This window comes from Saccopteryx bilineata, chromosome 2 (assembly GCF_036850765.1).
Source record: "Saccopteryx bilineata isolate mSacBil1 chromosome 2, mSacBil1_pri_phased_curated, whole genome shotgun sequence".
In the NCBI taxonomy this organism is placed as follows: domain Eukaryota; kingdom Metazoa; phylum Chordata; class Mammalia; order Chiroptera; family Emballonuridae; genus Saccopteryx; species Saccopteryx bilineata.
This window is the reverse complement of record NC_089491.1, coordinates 289,820,121-289,844,143: the sequence shown is the minus strand read 5'-3', so window position 1 is coordinate 289,844,143 and position 24,023 is coordinate 289,820,121. Positions and strand designations below refer to the sequence as shown.

General features: G+C 45.0%; 1 protein-coding gene across 1 annotated transcript in view; it reads right to left on the bottom strand.

The window, feature by feature from the left end:
- CACNA1E (calcium voltage-gated channel subunit alpha1 E) overlaps positions 1–24,023 on the bottom strand; it is a 360,811-nt gene that overhangs the window by 281,156 nt on the left and 55,632 nt on the right. Inside the window, exon 2 of the mRNA XM_066261292.1 lies at positions 18,153–18,419. Coding sequence (XP_066117389.1) covers positions 18,153–18,419 — 267 coding nt within the window. The remainder of the gene's footprint in view (positions 1–18,152; positions 18,420–24,023) is intronic.

Genomic DNA, 24,023 nt, shown 5'->3' with positions numbered 1-24,023 from the left:
TAGCAAGATGCTATGCCCCAGCCTAAAATAGACATGAAATAGTCACAAAAGTGTATACTGATTTCAGCAAAGCATGTGACAAGGATGTCTCCCACAATATTCTTACAGACAAAATAGAGAAATGTCAGCTAACCAAAACGCAGTTCAGAACATTCGAGAAAAGTTTAACACTCAATGAGCACTGACCAAGGCACTGGTGATGAGCAGAAGAAAGCCTTCAATTCTAATCTTATTTTTATTAATGATTTAAATGAAAACATGAAGCGCACGCTGGTCCTGTCTGTTATGTCTGCTGATGACCCAGAGCTCAGGGTGGAGAGCTCACTCATTAAACAGAGGGGTCTAGAGACAATGTGTAATAGAAATCACTTGAACTTTGGAGTCACACCACTAGGGTTCAAGTTCACTGGCGGTGACCTTGGGCAAGCGACGTACTCTTCCTTAGCCTCCATCTTCCCATAATTAAAATGTGGATTACAATGATCTCATTAGACTACTATGTTAAAATGCAGAATTTCTGAAGGTTGGTGGATGTTCAGTGAATGTTAAGTTTCTGGTCGCCACTAGAAAAAGGATTTCTACAAGATGAACTGTTGGACTAAAAGCAAGGAGATAAAACATGTCTGAAGTAAACAAAGATTCCAGAATTTAATTAAAAAATTAAATTGAATGAGAACAGAGTGAGGTAAAACTAACTATGTCATCAATGCATATTAAAAGATCCAGAGTTTGTAGCCAACTACAACCTGTCAAGTCAGAAATAGAATGCCATTTCTCTAAAAAAAAAAAAAAAAAACTAAAGTAAAAATTATAATCGGAATTTAAATTGATGTGTTAAATACCAATGTTAATAATTACTGTTCTATGTTCTAGTAATTTAAAAACTAATAGATAATTCCCCCTCCCTTGCAGGGATTTTCAATAGTACTAAAGCTACATGGTAAGTGTTACAATAAAGTTATAACCCAAGTGCCAGATAGAATCTGAGAGAAGGAAGCTGTCTGACTCTGCTAAGAGAAATCAAGGAAGGCTTCTTGGAGGAAATAACCTCTGAGTTTAAAGCCCAGAAGTCTGGGTGAGAGAAGACATTCCAGACAAAGGACACAACAAGTGCACAGGCTCCTGGGGAAAGGATAGTGCCTTCAGGCATCAGTGCCCCCCCATGGGGGGGGCCGTATTTTCCCATGTATAAGACTCACCCTTTTTCAAAAAAATTGGGGTCTAAAAACTGGGTGCATCTTATACAGTGGTTATAGGGTATTTCTCTACTTGCATTTCATGCTTTTTCAGGCAGATGAGGAGTTGTATGAATTTTATGATGAATAAAACTCAAGTTCAATAACAATGTAATTCATTTTTTTCAAATTTCAGGCCTCAAAATGAAGATGTGTCTTATACATAGGAAAATACGGTAGCTAGAGAGAAGGTGATTATGGGGGCTGAGGCAGGTTGGTGCTGTGTGCAGAGTGGATCATGAGAAGCCCCTCCAGACCAGGGAAATCTTGCCCAGTTATCAAGCAAACAAACAACAGAACCAAGACAGGAACTTGGATTTCTGACTCATTATCTACCTTTCTACCTCTGCTGTCCTATACAGCAGCCACTAGCCACGTGTGGCTATTGAAATTTAAATTAAGTAAAATTTAAAATTTAGTATTCAGTCCAATAGACACCTATGAAGTGCTTGAGAGCCACATGTGGCTAGTGGCTATCGTACCACACAACACAGATAAAATCATATCCATCCTCACAGCAAATTCCGGCCAATAGTACTGTTCTGTGCCATAGGACCATTAAGTGAACGAGAAGTAGATTGGCCTGTTGCTTCATAGGATAGAAAAAGGATAAAAAACAAATAGGTGGAAGCTATATGGAGAAATAGTTTGACATCCTACACCTTAAGTTTTTATAATGGAAGAGCAGCACCCTGTCCCTGAATGCTTGAATGCTATCTATCAAGGTGTTGTAGAAAGAGTATCCTGCTATCTATCAAGGTGTTGTAGAAAGAGTATCCTGCATTGATTTAATGCTCATTGGCTAGAGGATTGTGTTACATCATGGCTGACACATTAGCATAAATACATCTCTGTGGCTCCTTTACATGGTACATGTCACACTGGTACCCAAAGGATATGACGTTGGGTTGGGAGTCACCATTCCTATCAGCCCAACATCCCAATATACCAGAATATGGGGATTTTCTATCACAGTCAGCATTTTAAAATTGTAACCCATGGACTCCTCCCTGAAAAATGTATGCATATTTTTCAGGAAAGAAGAGTCCATAGCAGCGATTAGATTTCAATATTGTGCTCCCAATTCAGAAAGCAAATGCACACTGTACTAGAGAGACCAGAAAGACTCACCTAGATGTCATCCAGATAGCCACTCAAGTCATTCCCAGCTCTAAAGTTCCATTGCCTAAACCACCTAGAGACCATCACCCAGCAACTGAACAGTTTCAAGTAAACACAGCCACTGAACTAGAACAAGGAGAAAGGAGATGAGGGTATCGAAGAATACGGAAACAGCCCAAGGTACAGAAGCTGCATTATTCAGTCAAGTTGGGGAAGGTATGTCAACCTCTTGCCGAGATGCCTATTAGAAGCTCTCTCGGAAATCTAGGTGGTTCGTTTTCAACATTAGCCTATGTAAATGTGCACAGCCAGTTAGACTCAATACAGCATACCGGCTGGAGAACTTACCAGCAAACCTAAGGCCCCCTGAGCTATCCACCCATCTAAAAAATAGTGACTTTGCTCCAACCACCACCTGACAATATGACAAGTGTACCAGGATTCATCTTCAGGTCCTATAGTATTTCTAGAGCCGAAAGGATGATTTCCAGAACAAGGCAGAGAAATTCCTGTTATCTGGTATAGCTGGTTAATTTAACAAAAAAAGTGCTAAAGAGCTACTTCATATAATCGATATGAATTATAATCTTCAAAAGCTCTGAATACAATAAGGTGTGCACACCGCTCAAACCATGTTGAACAGAATGTAATGAATGCTTCATTGGCAATACTCAGAAAGCACTAGGTATTGTATTTTGTGGTGCTAGGGGGCCATCGGTAGAAATCTCATTTATTATTACACTACAGATCTCTGGGTGCCAATTAATAAAAAGCTCTGTATTACAAAATGCCAGATAGCAACAAAAACTATGTACTTTTAAAAAAACACCCAAAACTATGTACTTTCTTCACAGCCTATGTTGGGTAACACAGAACTTAGAATGATCCTTAGCAAGATTGAGAAGTTGGGAAAGCCTGTCTTTTACAACCTCCAGATTCCCGTGAAATGACCCTTCAGTCCCCACCCAGCCAGCCAGTGGCCTCACTACCTCTCAGCCACCTCTGCTCCCTGCACTAGGGCCATACTGGTCCTACAGGTCCAGGTCAGTGCTACACTAGACACGTAACAGGCACTTCATTAATACCCATTATTAATAGTAACTGATTAGACCATTCAACGACAGTTTACTGAACATCCACCAAGGACCAGCATTGTAGGTGCCGGAACTCAGTGGGGCATGTCCTATGCCAATTCTCACAAGAGCCTGCTCTCAGGGGTAGGGCCAGAAAGAATAAGAACTAACTTGCTGTTGATAATGTCAAGTGTTCGTTTATTACATTCTCCCACACAAGATCATCTGCATTTTGATTGAGAAATCTCTAAGCCTTACTTCCCGACCTCAAAGAACAAGGTTTTGTCTGCAGCAGACAGGGAGTCAGGCTGATGTACAAGATGATGGGGGCTCTTCTGAGCTATCTGTGAGACTATATTTCTCCAAAGGTGTGCCAGGAGGATAACAAAACTGTGCAGAGCGGTGGCTTTCAAAGTATGTTACCAAGGCCATCAGCATGTTTTGCCTGGGAACTTGTGACAAATGCAAATTCTCAAGCCCCCATCCGTTCTCCTGAGTCAGGGATTCTGGGTGTGTGGTCCAGGAATGTGCATTTTAACAAGCCCTTCAGGAGATCCTCAGACACACTGAAGTTTGGCAACCGGTGCTGTGGACGAAACAGGCAGAGTTCACACAGATGACTTCAACATAAAGACACTCAAAAAGGAACTGGGATGCTGAATGCTGATGGAAATCACCTGGTCAGGGGAGAGGGGAAATGCTTGTCACCTTCCTGCAGGCTCAGCTAGCACCACCCTCCATGGGAGACTCTTGATCTATCCTCTTGAGCCCTGGAGGCTCCACTCTGCTGAGCTTGCCCCTGCAGTGGGGATGGCTGGCTACACCCAACCTGAACCTGTGATGCACTCCTCCTAGGGGGACATGAGATGGAGATTCTGGAAGAGACTGAGTGGTATGGCTCTGGAGTAGGGCCCACTTCCCCCTCCCCACTGAGTGCCAGACCACGCTGTCTCCAAGTAGGAAACCCACTAACCCCGTTCTTCCAACCCAAGCCAACCTGTCCTACCAAGCTCATGCTTTATGGAAGGGTCTGTGGGTCACAGCCACCCTGGGCTTACTCTACAGTCTTTCTGCGGAAGGCTCTAGAGGAAGACCACCCAACCTCACAGGGTGACAGAGTAGCCGACAGGTGGAGGCAGACCTCAGGGAGCTTTGGACCTTTTATTGATCTTCTCCCAGCTCAGAGTAGAAGGAAACTGATCCTTGTATGCTGCTGGACCCCTTCCATGCGCACCCAGTCCCAGAAGACACAGCCACAAACAGAAAATAGCATAATAATTCCAGACAGGTAGCCCAAGGCCAGTTACACACAACATCTGCTACCAACCTGCCCCGGAACCCCACCCAGTGGACCCAGAACCAACACAACCAGTGGTAGGTGGCTTCCAACCACAGCAGAGCTCAACCCAACTAGCCACACAAGTGGCACACTCAAAGCAGGCATCAGACCCTGCTGGGAACAAGTCTACCTAGCTGGCAGCCCCTACACAGCAACTAATACACAGTGATCAAAGTTTATCCTTAAAGTCAGTCAGCCTGAGGGTTAACTCTACCCACAAATGGACCAACAGCACTCAAGACTCAACTACAACAGGCACACATAATCCATACAAGGAACATTCTTGGAGCACCTAGCTCAGGTGATCCGAAAGACTGTGCTACTGAGCCCCATAAGATACCTACCTACATCATAAAGCCCACATAAAAAGTTTGAAAATTGTAGCCAATCTATGCAATACACAGAGATAAACACAAAAAGCAAACAGACAGGTAGAGGAAATATGCCCCAAAATAAAGCACAAAAGAAATCCCCAGAAAAGAAATCAAATGAAATAGAAGCAACTAAGATCCCAGATGCAGAATTTAGAACAATGGTGATAAGGACACTTTAAGAACCTTAGGAAAAGAAGGAATGATCTCAGTGAGAACTTACACAAAAAAATAGTAAGCATTAAAAGGGACATAGAAATCATTAAAAAAAATAGTCAGAAATGATGACTACACTAGAAGGAATCAACAGCAGGCTAGATGAAGCAAAGGATCAAATCAGCAAAACACACAAGCAGAGCAACAAAAAGAAAAAAAAATTTTAAATGAGGAAAATCAAAGGGACTTCTGAGACAACATCAAACATAACAACATCCACATCATAGGGGTACCAGAAAGAGAAGGGAGTGAGCGAGGGGTGAAGAACCTGTTTGAAGAAATAATGGCTAAAACCTCCCTAACCTGGTGAAGGAAAAAGTCACTTAAGTCCAGGAAGCACAGAGAGCCCCAATAAAGATGAACCCAAAGAGGCCCACACCAAGACACATCATAATTAAAATAGCAAAGGTTAAAGATAAAGAGAGACTCTTAAAAGATGCAAGAGAAAGACAATTACCTACAAGGGAGCTCCATAAGACTGTCAGCTGATTTCTCAACAGAAACATTTTAGGCCAGAAGGAATTGGCATGAAATATTCAAAGTGATGAAAACAAGGACCTACAACCAAGACTACTCTATCCAAGAAGGCCATATTTAAAACTGAAGATGAACTAAGCTTCCCAAACCAAAAATAAAATAAAATAAATTTCAAAAGCTAAAGGAGTTCATTACCACCAAACCAGTATTGCAAGAAATGTTAAAGGGCATTCTTTAAGAAAAAGGAAGGAAGGGGAAGGGAAGGGGAAGGGGAAGGGGAAGGGAAGGGGAAGGGGAAGGGGAAGTGAAGGGGAAGGGGAAGGGGAAGGGGAAGGGGAAGGGGAAGGGGAAGGGGAAGGGGAAGGGGAAGGGGAAGGGGAAGGGGAAGGGGAAGGGGAAGGGGAAGGGGAAGGGGAAGGGGAAGGGGAAGGGGAAGGGGAAGGGGAAGGGGAAGGGGAAGGAAGGAAGGGAGGGAAGGGAGGAAAGGAAAGGGAGGGAGAGAGGGAGGGAGGGAGGGAGGAAGGGAGGGAGGGAGGGAGGGAATGGAGAGAAAGAGAGGAACATGGGCATAAAGAAAAAATGGCAATAAATAAGTACCTATCAATAATAACTTTAAATGTAAATGAACTAAATGCTCTAGTCAAAAGACATAGGGTAGCTGAATGAATAAGAAAGCATGACCCATATATATATATATATATATATATATATATATATATATATATGCTGTCTATAAGAGACCCACACAAACTGAAAGTAAAGGGATGGAAAAAATATTCCATGCAAATAAAAAAAAAAAGCTGGGGTAGCAATACTCATATCTGACAAAATAGACTCCAAAACCAAGACTGTAACAAGAGACAAAGAAGGACATTACAAAATACTAATGAAATCAATTCAATAAGAGGATATAACCTTTATAAACATATGCACCCAACACACGAGCATCTAAATATATAAAGAAAATCTTGGTAGAAATAAAAGGAGAGATAGACAGTAACACAGTCATAAGGGATTTTTTTTTATATTTCTTTTTTTTTTAATGGGTTGACATCAATAAATCAGGATACATATATTCAAAGATAACAAGTCCAGGTTATCTTGTCGCTCAATTAAGTCATAAGGGATTTTTACACCCCACTAACATCAATGGGTAGATCTCCCAGACAAAAAATCAACAAGAAAACAGAAACCTTAAATGACGCACTGGATCAGATGGATTTAATTAATATTTATAGAATATTTCATAACAAAGTAGCAGGATATACATTCTTTTCAAGTGCACATGGAAAATTCTCTAGGACAGACCACATGTTAGAACACAAAACAAATCTTAATAAATTCAAGAAGATTGAAATTGAGGATTTTCAAATCTATGTTCATAGATTTTAAATCGTATCAACCATCTTCTCTAATCACAATATGAAACTAGAAATCAATTACAATTTTAAAAATATGAAAAACACTCAAACACATGGAGGCTAAAAACATGTTACTAAGCAATAAATGGCCTAACAATGAGATCAAGGAATAAATCAAAGTTACCTTGAGACAAATGTAAATAAACATAACCCCAAATCTAGGGGACCCAGAGAAAGCAGTGCTAAGAGGGAAATTCATAGTATTACAAGCCTAACTCAAGAAATAAGAAAAATATCAAAAACAAAAGCAAATCCAACCCTACACCTCAGAGAACTAGAAAAATAAACAACAAAGCCCAGAGTAAGTAGAAAAAGGGAAATAATAAAGATCAGAGTAGAAATAAACAAGATAGACTAAAAAACATACAAAAATTCAATAAAACCAAGAGCTCCTTCTTGGAAAAGATAAATAAGCTTGAAAAACCTTTAACCAGACTCAGCAAGACAAAAAGAGATCGATCATCCAAATAAATAAAATAAAAAAATGAAAGAGGAGAAGTAACAACTGACACTGAGAAATACAAAAGATGGTAAGAAAATATAAACAACTATCTGACAACAAATTGGACAACTTGAGAGAAATAAATTCCTAGAAACACACAATCTTCCAAAATTGAATCAGGAAGAATCAGAAAGTCTGAATAGACTAATTACAACTAATGATATCAAAGCGGGAACAAAAAATCTCCCAGCAAACAAAAGGCCTGGATTTGATGGCTTCACAGAAAAATTTTACTAAACATTCAAAAAAGAATTAACACCTACCCTTCTCAAACTGTTCCAAAAAATTAAAGAAAAGGGAAGACTCCTGAGCTCATTTCACAAGGCCAGCATTATCCTAATTTCAAAAACCAGATATAGGAAGAAAATTGTAGGCCAATATCGCTGATGAACATAGATTTTAAAATCCTCAACAAAATATTATCAAACCTGATCCAGCAATACATTAAAAAGATCATACACTATGATGAAGTGTGATTTATTCCAGGGATGCAAGGTTGGTACAGTTTCTGCAAATTAATAAATGTGATATACCATATAAACAAAATGAAGGATAAAAGTCACATGCTCCTATCAATAGATGCAGAAACTGCATTTGATAAAATCCAGCACCAATTTAGGATAAAGACTGTCGGGAGAGTGAGAACAGAGGGAACATACCTCACCATAATAAAGGCCTTATATGACAAACTCACAGCCATCATCATGATTCATGGGCATAAACTAAAAGTGTTTCCTTTATGGTCAGGACAAGACAGGGATGTCTACCTCACCTCTGTTACTGAACAAGTACTGAAAGTCTTAGCCACAGAATTCAGACAAGAACAAATAAAAACCATCTAAATTGGAAAGAAGTAAAATTGTCATTATTTGCAGATTACATGATACTGAATATAAAAAACCCTCAAGACTCCTCCAAAAAATGAATTTGGTCAAGTAGCAAGATACAAAATTAATATTCACAAATCAGTGGCATTTTTATACACCAATAATGAACTATTGGAAAGAGAAACTAAGAATTGCAATTTATAATTGTAACATAAAAATAAGGTACCTAGGAATTTAACCAAGGAGATAGAAGGCCTGTACTTAGAAAATTATAGGATACTGAAGAAAAAAATTTTAAAAGATACAAATAAGAGGAAGCATATATTGTGTTCATGGATAGGGAGAATTAACATCATTAAAATATCCATACTACCCAAAGCATCTATATATATTCAACACAATTCCTATTAAAAACAACAATGGCATATCACACAGAACTAGAATATTCCAAAAATTTATACAGAACCACAAAAGACCCTGAATAGCCTCAGCAATCTAGAGAAAGAACAAAGTTGGAGAAATCATGCTACCTGATATCAAACTATATACTACAAGACCATAGTAATCAAACAGCATGGTTCAGGCATAAAAACTAGCATATAGGTCAATGAAACACAATAGAGAGCCCAGAAACAAACCCACACCTTTACGGTCAATTAGTATTTTACAAAGGAGGCAAGAACATACAATGGAGTAAAAACAGTCTATTCAATAAATGGTGCTGGGAAAATTGGACAGATATGTGCAAAAACAGAGAAACTAGAATAAACTCAAACTAAAGACTTAAAAACTAAGTGGTGAAGCCATAAAAATCCTAGAAGAAAACATAGGCAGTAACATCTAGGACATTTCTCATAGCAAAATTTTTTCAGATATATTTCCTAGGGAAAGGGAAACAAAAAAATAAACAAATGGGACTACATAAAACTAAAAAGGTTTTGCACAGCAAAGGAAACCATCAACAAGATTAAGACAACCCACTGAATGGGAGAATATATTTGCCATTGAATCATCTGATAAAGGGTTACTATCCAAAATATATCTTAAAAACCTCATACAACTCAACATTAAAAAAAAATCCATGCCCTGGATCCAAATCCCAGTTGATTCAGTGGTAGAGCGTCAGCCCAGCATGTGGATGTCCTGGGTACAATTCCTGGTCAGGGCACACAGGAGACACACCCAACTGCTTCTCCACTCCTCCCCCCTCACTTCTCTCTCTCTCTCTCTCTCTCTCTCTCTCTCTCTCTCTCCCCCACCCTCCTCCTACAGCCATTGCTCAATTGGAGCGAGTTGGCCCCTGGTCCTGAGGATGGCTCCATGGCCTCTGCCTCAGGAGCTACAAAGAGTGCTGACCAACAGAGCAACACCCCAGATGGGCAGAGCATTGCCCTCTAGTGGGCTTTCCAGGTGGATCCCTGTCCGAGCACATGTGGGAGTCTGTCTCTGCCTCCCCTCCTCTCCCTGAATAATAATAATAATAATAACTAATTTAATAAATGGTCAAAGGACCCTGAATAAAGACTTCTCCAAAGAGGACAAATGGCCAATAAACATATGAAAAGATGCTGAATGTCACTAATCATCAGAGAAATGCAAATTAAAACCACAATGAGATATCATCTCAAGCCTGTCAGAATGGCTATCCTCAGTAAATCAACAAACAAGAAGTGTTGGTGAGAATGTGGAGAAACGGGAACCTTTAGGTACATTGATGGGATGCAGACTGGTACAGCCATTGTTGAAAATAGTATAAAGTTTTCACCAAAAAGTTAAAAATGGAACTGCCGTATGACCCAGCAATTTCACTTCTGAGAATATGTCTGAAGAAACCTGAACTAGTTCAAAAGAATATATGCACTCCTATGTTCACCGCAGCATTATCTACAATAGCCAAGATCTGGAAGCAGCCCATGTGCCCAGCAGTAGATGAGTGGATAAAAAGTGGTGGTACATTTACACAATGGAATACTACTCAGCCATAAAAAAGAAGAAAATTTTACCTTTTGTGACAGCATGGATGGACCTAGAGAATATTATGCTAAGTGAAATAAATCAAACAGGTATCATATAATTTCACTTAGATATGGAGTCCAATGAACAAAATAAAAACTAACAAACAAAATAGAAACTGACTCATAGATACAGAGAACAGACTGACAACTGTCAGAGAGGTGAGGGATTGGGGGGAGCTGGACAAAAATGGTAAAGGGATTAAGCAACCCCCCCCACACACACACACACAGACAACAGTATGGTGATCACCAGAGAGAAAAGGGTGCGGAAAGGACACAGGGGGATCAATGGTAGTGGAAAGAGACCTGACTTTGGGCGGTGAGTGCACAATGCGGTGTACAGGTGATGTGTTATACAGCCATACACTTGAAACCTGTATGGTTTTATTTACCAATGTCACCCCAATAAATAAAAAAATTAAAATAATTTTAAAAAGACATCCTCTGCTCTAAAGAGAAGTCACTGGATTAGGACTATGGCAAAGCCGTCCCCAGTAGCACACAGCTGGAAGCTGCCGGGCCATTAGTGAGTGACTGCTGAAAATCTATTTCATGCTTTTTGACTCAGACCAGCCCCATGAGACCACAGTGTGGAAATCAAGAGAGAGGCATGGAAAGTTTGAAAAACTTCAAGCCTCCGGCTAAGCCGAAGGCTGGGAACGACTTGTGAGGACCAGTTTCCTCCTCACGCTGGTTTTCAGAGCCTCTCCTCTGGGCCCAGGAGGTGACCCACAGAACCCTGTGCCTCAGCCAAAGAAATGATAGCAGAGCCTGAGCCCCGCCAAGCCTCGGTTCCTGACTAACCTGTTAGCCACTGCTCAGACGAGTCCTTTCCAACCCTCTCTGAGAGGGGAGGAGGGAATAAAGACACCCCAGCACAGCTCCACCCTGTCACTTTAATGACACAACCTTCCAGAAAGCCAACGAATACATCAGGAAACAGCGTTCCAAACTCTCTAGAGAGGCAGGGAACTAGATGCAGCAAAGGAAGAAAAATGAAGCTTCAAAATGATGCTGAGTTGCGACAGCAATCCAAATCACCACCCATGAGCAAAAAGACCAGGCGAGGCCTGTCTGAAGGCTCTCAGGTGGCTGGACCACAGGGCCTGGAGGTGGAAATGAGTCAGGAGATATAATCCTGAGCCCTGCCCATCTGCCTGCAGCTGAGCTATTGTCAAAGCGGGTCTACTGCAGGCCTTTTCTTTTTTTTTTTTTTTTAATATTCAAGTGGCTAAGCCTAGAACTGTCTAATTCTACAAACTTGGAACTCACAATAGAATAAGAAAAGAAGCTTCTATGAGTTGCCCACTGCTCTACCAAGTACAGGGTGGGCACTAGCTTAGATAACTGACCTGTTTTAAAGTCATTCAGTGCTATTCTCCTGAATCTGGCCCATTATGGGTCAAGAGTTCATAGCTAAAGATTGGCTAAAGATGCAGGAAATAGAAAATTAGGTAAACACTGCTGGAGCCCTCAGTGGGCACAAATACACCATAGACAGCCCCTTGAACTGGCCTAACACACAAGAGAACACTAGGTGGGAGGACTCACCTTTGTGCTATATTTCCTGTTCTTAATTCAAAGTGACGCTGGAAGCTGGACTGGTGACCTCACACAAGCCCTCTCCATGTAGGTTCAGAATACTTAGTAAGAGAGGCGTTGACACCGGGCCCTGCACTTGTATTCCTCTTCGGAAGGGACTGTTTCCGAAGCCACACTGAGCAGCTGGTAGTTGAGATGGGGGGTGAGGAGGGGTGTTACACACCAATTTCGGTGCCAGCCCCCCATACAAATTCCAATGTGAACTGACTGGAATTTTAAAAGAAATGGTTCTAGAGCCAGCTTCTTAGCTCAGTGGTTCAATTATCAGCATGAAGACCCAAGAGGACACGAGGATGCAGAGTGAGAAGTCCTTGGGGACATAAATATCTTCGAGTTAACTGTGTTCCCTGAATAGAGGAGGGGAGTCACTGCATATACCCACATGTAACAGGACTACATAGAGGTAGTCGTTACAAAAGCAGCAAGAGAAAGCTGTAAAAAGAGACACCACTTTCTCCCCGGCTACTGTTCTTGTGTCCCAGTCTGACTGCACAAAACAGAAGGTGTGGAGGAAAATGTTCATTTGGGAGGCCGGCCCCTGTGAGAGACCTTGCTCACATCCAAGAGGAAGACAAATGACCTTCCCTTTCTGGAAATCTTAGGAAAAACTCACACATGTAAGTAATCATTCACAAAGCCTGAACCCAAAAATGGGACAGGGAGAAATGTAGAAAAATGAAAAGGGCGGAGGACAAGGCAGAAAGAAAAAGTGAAGGAAGGGGCCAGGTTCTCTCTCCACTCGAATAGAAAGGTATTAATTGCAGTCACGTTTGGGTTCCCTCTTTCATCTCTTTGTGGTCAGTGGTAAACAGAATAACACGGTCAGAGTCACCTCTGATGGGCAGACTGCAGGCAGGACTTGGGCGGGGGAGCTGCCCTTTCCCCGCAGTCAACAAAGGGAGGCTACTGATCTGCTCATAGAACACAGGGAGTCAAAGAGTCTGCAAGAGTTGTGATAGCTTAGCAAATCTTGACTTGGTTTTATTTTAATGAAGACTATGAAGATGGGCAGAAACCAGCTGTTCCTCTAAAGAGGAGGGAAGCAGCAGAGTTTGAGGGGGGGAACACCTACATTTTGTACAGAGACAGCTAGAAAGAGATAAGCAGTTTTGGAGGGAGCTAATAATTCAAGAGCCTGGATCTTTCAGAAGAAGATAAAAAAGCAGGCCTGTCCTCAATGTTTCCCTCATCCTCTAACTCACAGTGTGCACTGGAATGCAAGTGGGGTAAGGATGGCACACAAGCCAACAGGCAAAACTGCCACATCCGCGATATTTTTGTTGTCATTCCCAAGTCATTCACTACTGTCAAACGTCTTCACTCCACGTCGCTTTCCAGTTTGCATGCCAATTACAACTGGTTCCCACAACACATCAGAGCCTGGTTTCTACAATCCGTACAGCATATCAGGGGTAGAGCCAATGGGCCAGCTAGAGGCTGCCCTTGGAGCCTTAGAAAATGAAGACTTCTGTCCTGCAGCCTCGTGCCAGTTACAGTGGCTCTCTGTTTCATTGTCTGCACCACGGCCAGTTACACAGTTGATGGGAAGCCTTTCTGTATTATCTGATCACAGGATATAATTACAGGTTCTGTCCCTGTTACCTGCCACCCTCTGCCCTAATCAAGGCCCTCTGACTCATGACCCAATAAGAGTTACATCAAACCTGAAATCCTTGCCAGGGTTACAGTCTACAGTCCTGCATGGTACAGTCTACAGTCTACAGTCCTGAAAATATACATGGTGCTGTATATTTTCAGGCAACCTAAGCAAGAGAAAAGCAAATACCAAAATGGGATAGGTAGGAACTACAGTTTTCAGTAATCTTCACCAAAATCCTTCAAAACAAGTGAACATTTTACAATGGGAAATTCACCATAACCCCACACATCACCTCTGACCCAAAGCCAGAGTTCTTTGAGGCTACAGTGAAATTCTCTGCAACAAGAAATCATGGATAACTATCCACAGGTTCATTGTAATGAGCTTCATCATCTCAGTGATCTTCCTACTTTAAACCATGTTCATTTCCACAAGAAACATGCACTCCCCTGCTAGATGACTCACACTGTCAGTGGAAAAGAATCTCCCCTTGCCTGTCAATGGCACAAGAGTTTCCAAGTCCGACATACCATTTCTTCCCTTCAACCCCTCACCTGGCACCAAGTGCACTGAAGTGTGAGGCATCTCAGAGACCAGGACGAAGACCCTGTAGGTCCACACGGAAACTGGCCTTGGGCACAGAAGGGCCAGAGCTGGTAAGCCTATGGCACAGGGAACATGGAATTTCAGTCAACCAATTCCCTAAGAAAAAGACAACCCTTTTGTTAGTTCTATTAGATGAGCAAGAAAGAAAAGGAAGAAGCACATGAAATGTAATACTGTACCATGTTTTAAATCAGATTAGCATTTTCAAAAAGGTTATGGTCTCCACCACAGAAGAGAACGCCATAAGAAAATAAAATTATCTCCCTACGCAGATGTCACTTCCAAGAAAAATGAAACACATTCAGAGTGGGCTGCTGACGTGCCACCATCTTTCATGCCAAATCTGGATGATCTTAGGCATTTCTTCCCATAAGAACTAGACCTTCCCTATTAATAACTGGATAATGCCGCCCACTACAAGTTAGACTGTATAAACTTGTATACTCCTGCCAGTATAAACTAAACCATTCCTTTTATTTACATCTTTTCAGCCCAACCTGATTAAAGGCCAGTAACATGAAGTGTTACGAGACCACTAACATACTACACAAGTGCACATTACCTTCCAAGTCTAGAGATCTTCTGCAGCCAATGAATGGTGTATAAATCTCCAAAAGCATAGCACACAAATAATCAAAATCCTCAAGCATCTTGCATGTGCATGTGTCAGTTCAAAGTAGGTCTTGACCTGTTTTCTGAACCTTCCTTTTTTCAAAAATGTGCCCCCTACAGTGAGCAGAGAAGTACTTTCAAACTTGAATGTGCATATGAACCACCTGGGTATCTTATTAAGATGTAGATTATGATTTAGTAAACCTGAAGGGAGGCTTTGGGATTCTGAATTTTTATCAAGAAGTGAGAAGGATGCTGTTCCCCACTGTCTTTGAAAGGCAAAAACCTAGAATACTTAGTCCACCCAGAACTAAGACCCCTCCCTTAAGGGATGCTCAAATTTCTGAAGGACTTCACTAATAATAGCTAGTGTTCACTAGGTTATTGAGCATTGTTCTAGGAACTTGATACATATTCTTTAAAATTCTTCCAGCAACTCACTATCATCTTCCTCACTTTACCAATAAGAAAACTGAGTTGAAGAGTAATGAAGTGACTTTCAAGGCCATGGGGTTGGTGAGGAAATGGAATTTGAACCCAAACACCCTCGCTCTAAAGCTTTACTGGTAACTAAAGCTCACAATGACTCCCAGTTGGTAAAAGCAAGATAGTTCAGAAAGTTGGATGTTTAGAAAGGAAGGGAATTGAGACTAGGAACTTAGGTGCAGGTGGTATTAGACAAAACACAGAACACACAGAAGTACAATATTCCCACGTAGTCACCATCAGAGGGAATATATAATAGTTAGTTAGGTTGTACAGCCAGGAGAAGAAAAAACAAACAAACATAGTATATTTTAAATCTGCCAACCAGGCTCCTTTACACACCTTAGCAGATGTCCTCTGAACAGTTACAACTGCCTATACGCTGTAGAACCACTGGGAAATGTCCAACTATGGTAACAGATCAAACCAATAGAACAGGCTCACAGCCAAGGCACTGAGCATGATGTCGAAACTCCCTGGCCTTCCTTTGACTCCTTGCTTAGACCATCCAGGCCAGAGACAAGGAAAGGGAGGAGTAAAACTCACAGTCCCACCTTGCACTTCCAATGCCCGCCAGGCAGAAAGGCGGTGTCTGCAGTGGAAGAGAAAACGTGAGCAGCAGCGACCGCGTGGTGTAGGAAATGAGTAGGAGATCCCCGCCCCGGAGCCGAGCCAGGCCCAGACGGAAGTGCCCAAGGTGCTGCACCCGGGTGTTCATGGGGGGGGGGGGGGGGGGGGGGGGGTTTCGGTGGCGCTGTCCAAGGTGCCAACAATGACTGCAGGCACACTTTGCCACCCGCTGAAAGGCTGGGTGGCTTTGTCTAGCGCAAGGGAACTGAGGACGCCTAAGTAAACACGCCCCCAGGAGAGGGGGACAGCAACGCAGCACCTGGTGGGTGGGAAATTTTAGGGGATTGTAGAAGGCCGGCGGGGGAGGGGTCCCTGCTGGGGAAATCAGAACCCCAACTGGAGTTGTGTTTGCAGCCGCAGCATGCAACACAATGAGATCCGTCTGTTTTGTGCAGCGCACTGGCAGGCGGGGCTGCAGGGATCCGACCCTTTCTCTCCCCAGTACCCCTGCCCTAGATGCGTTTAACTCAGGCACCGTATGGCCCCATCCTTCTGCGGGGATGATGGGGGAGGGGAGTGCTGGGAGGAAGAGAGAGGAAGCCCAGCCAGGGGTGTCTGTGGGAGGATGCGTGCAGCTGCAGGATTAATATCTGCTTAGAGACGCTCCTTCATTTCTAATGAGGGGTGCTGCCTGAAAGCACCACACGCTAGCCAATCCTGGTGCTGCTGAAGCAGGGAACTAGGGAGGAAGGAGGAGAAGACCACAGAGCGGGTGGGGGAGCAGAAATATGCCCGGGTCCTGAGGGGAGTGAACGGTGTGCCTCACTGACACTAGGGATCCTGCTGTCTCAGTGCTGCACACCTGGAGGGTGGGGGTATGGAGGTGGGAGGTAAGGAGAAAAGAGGCGGAGCCTCCTTTGCAGGTGCATCTTCCCAAGAAATCTCTACACAAGCGTCAAAGTCCCACGTCTTCAAGTTCCCCCCATATTTGCCACCACCCCACTGACTTGTTTCCTACTAATCCCCCTCACTACCCCACCAACCCCCAATTCCTAAAGATCGTGCCAGACGCCCAACTTCTTAGCAAGGAACAAGGCAGAGGTGCCTAACCAGCAGCCGGCATTTGGTGCACTTGCTTAAACCTGCAAAGAAGCTCCCTCTAACGCCAGCTCACCCTGACACTGTCACCATCAGAGACACCCCACCAGCTCACTATGGAGAGCAGTTCCTTTGGAGCTAGGGAGAGATGGATTGCTTACACACCTCTGTGCTCAGCTGAGGCTGCCTTCAGCTGATGAATTCAGGCCCAGCAGATCTGCCTGGACCCTGGGCACTGAGAGAGCACAGTGGCCTCAAGTATTAAGAGGCTGGGGTACCCAATTCAGGACTAAGGAAAGAAGGGGCCATAATGAGCCACTCTTCCCTGGCTCCAAAGTGAACTCCAGCCGAGCCTTTTGGGCCGTGTCATTTGAGACTGCCTTCCTGACACACTCATTCACTCTACTTTTGGTAGAACTTCAACTTAGTCCCCAGAGTTAGCTGGGTCCCCCGGCAAAAGCCTGTTTTATTTTATCTTCTTGTCTACAGGGCTTTGGCCCAGAACTCCTGAAGCTTCTGAACTGGGAAATCCCTTCATGGAGCCTGGACCTCCCTGATGGCCAGATAATGCAGGTGCCTCTCCCACTGGAGGGGATGGGGGTCAGGGGTGGCTCTGAGGTAGGGAAGGAGAACTGGGGATGAAAGAAAGCCCTGAAGTTAGGACAACCCATCCAACGTAAAGGGACTGGGGGGCCTGGAAACCGGACAAAACCACAGCACCCTGCACCCAGGAATGCTAGAGACTGCCACACAGAAAGATAAAAAAACAAAAGTCTTACCTTGAAAACCACTAGTGCCCACACTGGTCTCCATGGCACCAAGCTTGCCCCTTAGATGCACTGAAGTAAAGAGTGCACTTCAGCAAAGGGGAAAATTGGCACCAGGAAAGGACTGAGGGACAAATTCCATGCTAGGTTTCCTCCCTCACCCAAAGAAATGCAAAGGGGGAGAGGGGAGTAATGGTGGGCAAGAAAGGATATGGCCAATCGATGAGCTTCTTGGCATATTTCCTGACAATGTTATCTTCTCCGAAGATGAACAAGGATCTGTTGACGGTGAAACAGTTCTGCCGGACGGGAATGGGGTTGTACAAAGCCATAGTCCGAGCCCTCTGCGCTTTCGACTGCTTGTAGGCGGCCGCTGGCCCCGAGGCCGGCACGGGGGTTCCTTGCCGGTTTCTGCTCTGGTCCGAGTCTCCATCGCCAGACCCCGGCCTGCCGACCACCGCTTCCCCGAAGCGAGCCATCCTGAAGTTTAAACAGAAGACACACAAAGGTGATCGCGGCCCAACACCTGCACACAGCAACAAGCAGAAAGATACACGGAGACTCAGAGCCGCATCCAGATGGGCGGGGGGACCACCGCCTCGGGGGAGCCTTGCAAGCTCTTTGGAGAGGCAGCAGCAGCGACCCCGCTGCTCTGAACTACTGTATCTAAATACAATCTCTGCGAAGCTCCATTTGTCAAGGAGAAAAAAAAAGGGGGGGGGGGAGAACAGGGCTGGGGGTGCTCAGTTTCTGGAGGCAATTTTTTTTTTTTCAAAATGCCAGTGTGCGGTGGCGTTCAGGGGCTGGAGAGGAGAGGGGTGGAGTAGGCTGCTCTTCAAACATAGCTCCTCTTCGGGCACACGCACCACCTAGTCCTGGGAGAGGCGGTCACACCAGTCCGCTAGGTAACAGTTTGGCGATTTATTGGTGGTGGGGGGAGGGAAAAAATGAAAACAAAAGAACTTTAACAACAACAACAAAAAGACAAGGACGGGGTTATGGTGACATGCTTCCGAGCAGCAGCCCCTGCAAGTCCGTCCAAGAAATTCCACAACCAAGACTTGGGTCTTTAAACCGGCCAGTACAGACGCATCCAAAGGTTGAGAAAGAGGGAGGGAGGAGGGAGAGCGGTGTAGAGGTTCCTGCATAAACCGCAACGCCCAAAATATCAAAATAAGAAGTCGATCCAACCAGAGAGAGAGACAAATGACTTCAAAGCTCCTGCGCCTGGGAGAGAAGTTGAGCAGCATCCAGAGAGCAGCGAAGTCCGAGTGCCAGCATCCGCCCGGAGCGCTGGCCACGGCCGCCTCCCCAGATCAGCATGCAACAGCGATCCGCGGCTGCGCCGGGAGAGGGCGGGAGCCGCACGCGCGCAGGCAGGGGGCGGGCAGGGGGCGGGCGGAGGGCGAGCGCTTGGCGGAGGGAGGAACAGGTTGCAGCTGAGCTTAGCGGTGGCCTGTCCTGGGAGCTGTCCAGGACCAAACTTGCTCACTATGGGCTTGGTCTTTCTCTTCCACTCCAGCAGCCGGGCTCCGTGCAGGGGAGAAGACAGCCAGGAGGGAGAAGGGTGGATGGGGAAGGGGAGAGCAAGCAGAGCACAGAGGCGAGGCGTGGGAGTGGGGGTGGGGAGCTGGGATGGAGTGGGGGATGGAGCCGGGATGGAGTGGGGGATGGAGCCGGGATGGAGCCAAAGGACCCTGACCAACTGTCTGGAGGTTCCTGAGGTGCAAGGCTGGTTTGGCTGATTGACTGCGCCAGGGAGCAGAGGACCACTACCTCTGCAAAGGTCCGGGCAAGAGTGAATGCCCTTTCCCTAAGAAAGGCCAAGAGGAGAGGAGAGGGCGCAGTTGGCGATGTCTCCGCAGAAGCGGAGGCCGAGAGGGCCCACAGGCACTTGTTCAAGCACTGGAGCCTGCTGTCCAGGGGCCAGGCCAATGCGGTGTCTGGCCTGCCATCCTAGCTGGAAACCGATGCCTTGGTGCCCTGCACACTGCACCGGACCGAGTCCACGCTCCTCCGCACCTCCCAGGCTTCACAAATGCTGCCCCAGGATTTCCATAGAGAAAGTGGCACCCACTCTGTAACTCCTCACTTAGCAGCTTAGAGGCCCCTAGGACTTCTGGGAGCTCCATACTCTGGTGTTGGTACCAGCTCCCTGAGGCAGTATCTGCCCTCCCTCTTCAAACAGGGCCATCTGGGGCAGCCCTGCTGCTCCATTCCTAGAAGGGTGGTCCAGAGGTTGGGGCCCTAGATGGTGAGTTCTGGTGGATCCTCCCATCTTTTACCACAAGCCAGCTCCACTGGCTTCCTCAAACCCACCACATTAATGAAGTTAAAAACACTTCGTATGTGTAAGCTGTGGGTAAGGTAGACTCCAAGCCCCAGAGAAAGAGTCCCTAGGTTTAGCAACTAAGCCCTTCCCCACAGGTGACTCAGTGGTCTGGATCAAGGGCAGGTACCAACTGTCCCTTTCCATGTCCACGGCTAGAACATACCTTCACCTTTCTCCTGTCTTGTCCTCAACACACAGCCCTATCCAAATGCTCCCTACCTGAGTAATGGAAGAGAAGGAGTTTTCTCCCTCCCATTTCTCTTGGAAATCCTGGGTGGGTTTGGCTTTCCTTGTATCAAAGGCAGTGTCCCTGTGTGTGAGATGACTTGGTGAGACGGCAGCTGTCTGAGTAAGAGGCACATGTGTTCCCACAAGTATGTGTCTGTGTGGTCAAGGCCATGTGAGCACAGACAAGGGTCTACTGAGTGACAATGTATGTGCACGTGTGAAGGGAAATCCTCTGAATTCTGGAAATCAAAGGAATACTCTCAACCTGTCCACGCACCAAGCACTGCTGACCTTGGGGACCTCTTGATTCAGAGGAGCCCATTTCAGGACAAACTATGAGTTAGGTGAGTCAGCTCTAATTAGTAATGCGATTTCGCATGACTGTCTTACTCTGTCTTTCTACCTACCTTAATTGGAGAATCCTTTTCTGTCTGGATACCTAGACCGAAGGAAAAGGGAATGTGGCGCTATGAGCCCTGAAGTGCCATCATCCTGGTAGTCATTGAGAACCAGTCACAAGTGGCTGTCTCAGTAGCCCTATAAATGACATAGGATTAGAAAGGGCTTTCAGAAATGATGAAATCCATGCTTTTGAGCAGGATCATAAACCACAGCACAAAATCCATTCAAATCATTCATCTGACAAATATTTTTGAGCACCAGGTACTGTTTTAGTCACTGCAGATACAATAATGAACAAAACTAATGTGTCTTCCTTTTGGATTAAATTGGAGTCTTTAACCTTACCGGCTAGAATGTTTGGTAGACCTCGCTCTCACACTGCAACTTTACCTCTTTCCTTTGTGTCCTGGACCTAGACGGCTGGAGAGTAGCTGGCCTGTTTGTTACTGCTCAGGGGAAGCAGGGCCCCCCCCCCAAACTCTCTCCTCCCAGAAGAGGTTCTTGGGCAATCAGGCACCCTTGACTTGTGTCTTTGATCTTAACACACTCAGCAGAGATCCAGCACTCATTCCTCCCTCCTCTCTCTACAGTGTCCTGTGTCCTCTGTAGCTGCCATCATTCTTTAGAGACCTTGAACCCCCAAGACAGGGCATTACACATAGAAATGTGAGGGCCCACTGGAGTTGAGACTTGCCTTCCTGCCTCCTGAGGAGACAGGGATCACAAATGCAGGGGTCTGGGGTGACACTGAAGACCCTTAAGAGTATGGACTCCTCTATGGGAGTTATAAATGGGAACTCTTGTAGCCCAAGAGGAGAGAGCATACATGATGACGTAAATGGCTCTGGGAAGGGACTTGGCCCAAGGCAGGAAGGCACAAACTCGTGTTCCCCGACCTTGGCTGTCACAGCTCTTGAAACCTTTGAGATCTACAAATGGCATTCATGTCCCCCACAGCCTCCATTCTCCCAGAAGACTACAATTTCAATAGCTGAACAGTACCTTATGTGTGTTTAATAGTTTTCAGTTTACATATACCTCATTCTACACCTCTGAGGTCAGCCTGGCAACGTGTTTTATGACTGATTTGTGAGCAAATCAGCAGTTTCAGAAACGTTAAGTAGTTGGCCCACATGTGGCAAGAGGGAGATTTTGGACTTCTAATAGATCTCAGACTTATATTTTATGGCTCTTGAATACCCATACTAATCTCTTCTGGGCAGTAATAGTGTTAATCCCAAATCTAATCACCCAGAGAAGAAGCTATATGATCATTCTAACCCTATAGGAATGCTATGCTTCCCAGCCTCAAGTTGAATTTGACCAGTGGCCAAACGCTCCTGGGACCATGCAGGGAAGACACTTAACTGTGAATTACTAACCACATCTACTGTCCTCAAGATCTGGGAGGCTCCTTAGAAAAAACCTGAGATCAGGTAATTGCCACAACGTTCTTCCTAAGGGACCTTGGTGGGCATTCTGCTTCCAGTGTTCCTCGTACCACTGTCCAGAAATGGAAATGGAGAAAATCAGCGATTGGTCATACCTGATTGGAAACTGGTTTCAGAAAACCCCTTTCCAGCCCAGGAGACAGAAGCCATTATTTTCCTGTTGTTAGAGCACCATCTACTGGTCACTTGTGAGCACATCACTGTGAACTCGGGTACCACCCAGGCACCACACCCCGGAGGAACAGAGACATTCCTAAAGTGACCTAACACCAGCCCTCTACTCCCCTGTGAGACTGTTGATCCAAGCCCCAAATTTCACCACAATGCAACCAGCCTACATCACAGGACTTGGAAAGTGCAGCCCCACACACTGTGCACAAGGTCAAAATACACACACACACACACACACACACACGCACCCTGAATTAAGATGGTACAGCTAAATACTCTACATGCTTTTACTGAAAGCAGTTACCTGCAAACTAGAAATCCAAAAGGACCTGAGGAAGCAACTGAACTACTTTCCTAAATTAATCAGAGCTTTCAGCCTGGAGCCATTCTACTCCAGTGTCCCGTGCAAAACTCAGGCAGGACGGGAGATGACAGGCAGAAGGTGCCTCCAGTCTCCTCTGGAAGAGACAGCAAATGAGGTAGTGGCAGTCCCCCAGACCAGGCAGGCCATGGCAGTTTGTACCAAGCTGGAAGGACGTGAGTGACAAGGTTGGAGAAGCACCCAGTGGTCGGCAAACTCTTTAGTCAACAGAGCCAAATATCAACAGTACAACAATTGAAATTTCTTTTGAGAGCCAAGTTTTTTAAACTTAAACTATATAGGTAGGTATATTCCTTATCGGGGTAGTGCCCGCACATGGTATTTTGTGGAAGAGCCACACTCAAGGGGCCAAAGAGCCTCATGTAGCTTCCGAGCCACAGTTTGCCGACCACTGACATAGCCTACTTTCCTCATTTATAAAGCTCTCCCAAGGTCTTTCAGGCCGTGGGCCATCTTCACATGAGACTTTGAGCCCATCACTGAGGAGTCTGCAAATCTAACGTCATCTCAAATCCCCACTCCCACATCTCCCCATATCCTGCCAGTGACACTCAGAAAGCTTATGCTGAAAGTATCAGAGCCCCTTTTGTTCTATTTTTCCTCTGGTGAGCTTTTCCAAGAAATACTCTCTTATGCAAAGCAGTGCTCTAAGGAACATGATGCAGAGAGGATTTGGGAGTGGATTCTTAAGACAAAAGCTGGCAGCAGACCATATGCAGACTCAGAGCCGACTACAGGAGCATCATATAGCAGTTCTGGCCTCCTGGGAGTCTGGTGGCTTTCACACCTGCCAGCCCTTACTTGGTGGAAACATGACTTCACATCCTTATGTAATGTCCATCTCTAGAACCAGCATGTCTCAAACCTGCGCCTGAGCAACCCCACAGCTCTAACACCCTATCAGCTAACTATAGATCTGCACATTTTGCTTTAAAATGTTTTCAAAACCACTCACTATGACAACTCAATATTTCTTGGGTGACAGCTGTGGTCATGTCATCTCATTGCATCTTTGTTGGGGGACTGTGAGACACAGTCTACAATCTGAGGCTGAGAGGGTCAAGGACTTGTCCAAGTACAGTACACAGAGTTGGGAAATAGCTGGGCTGGATCTCTTG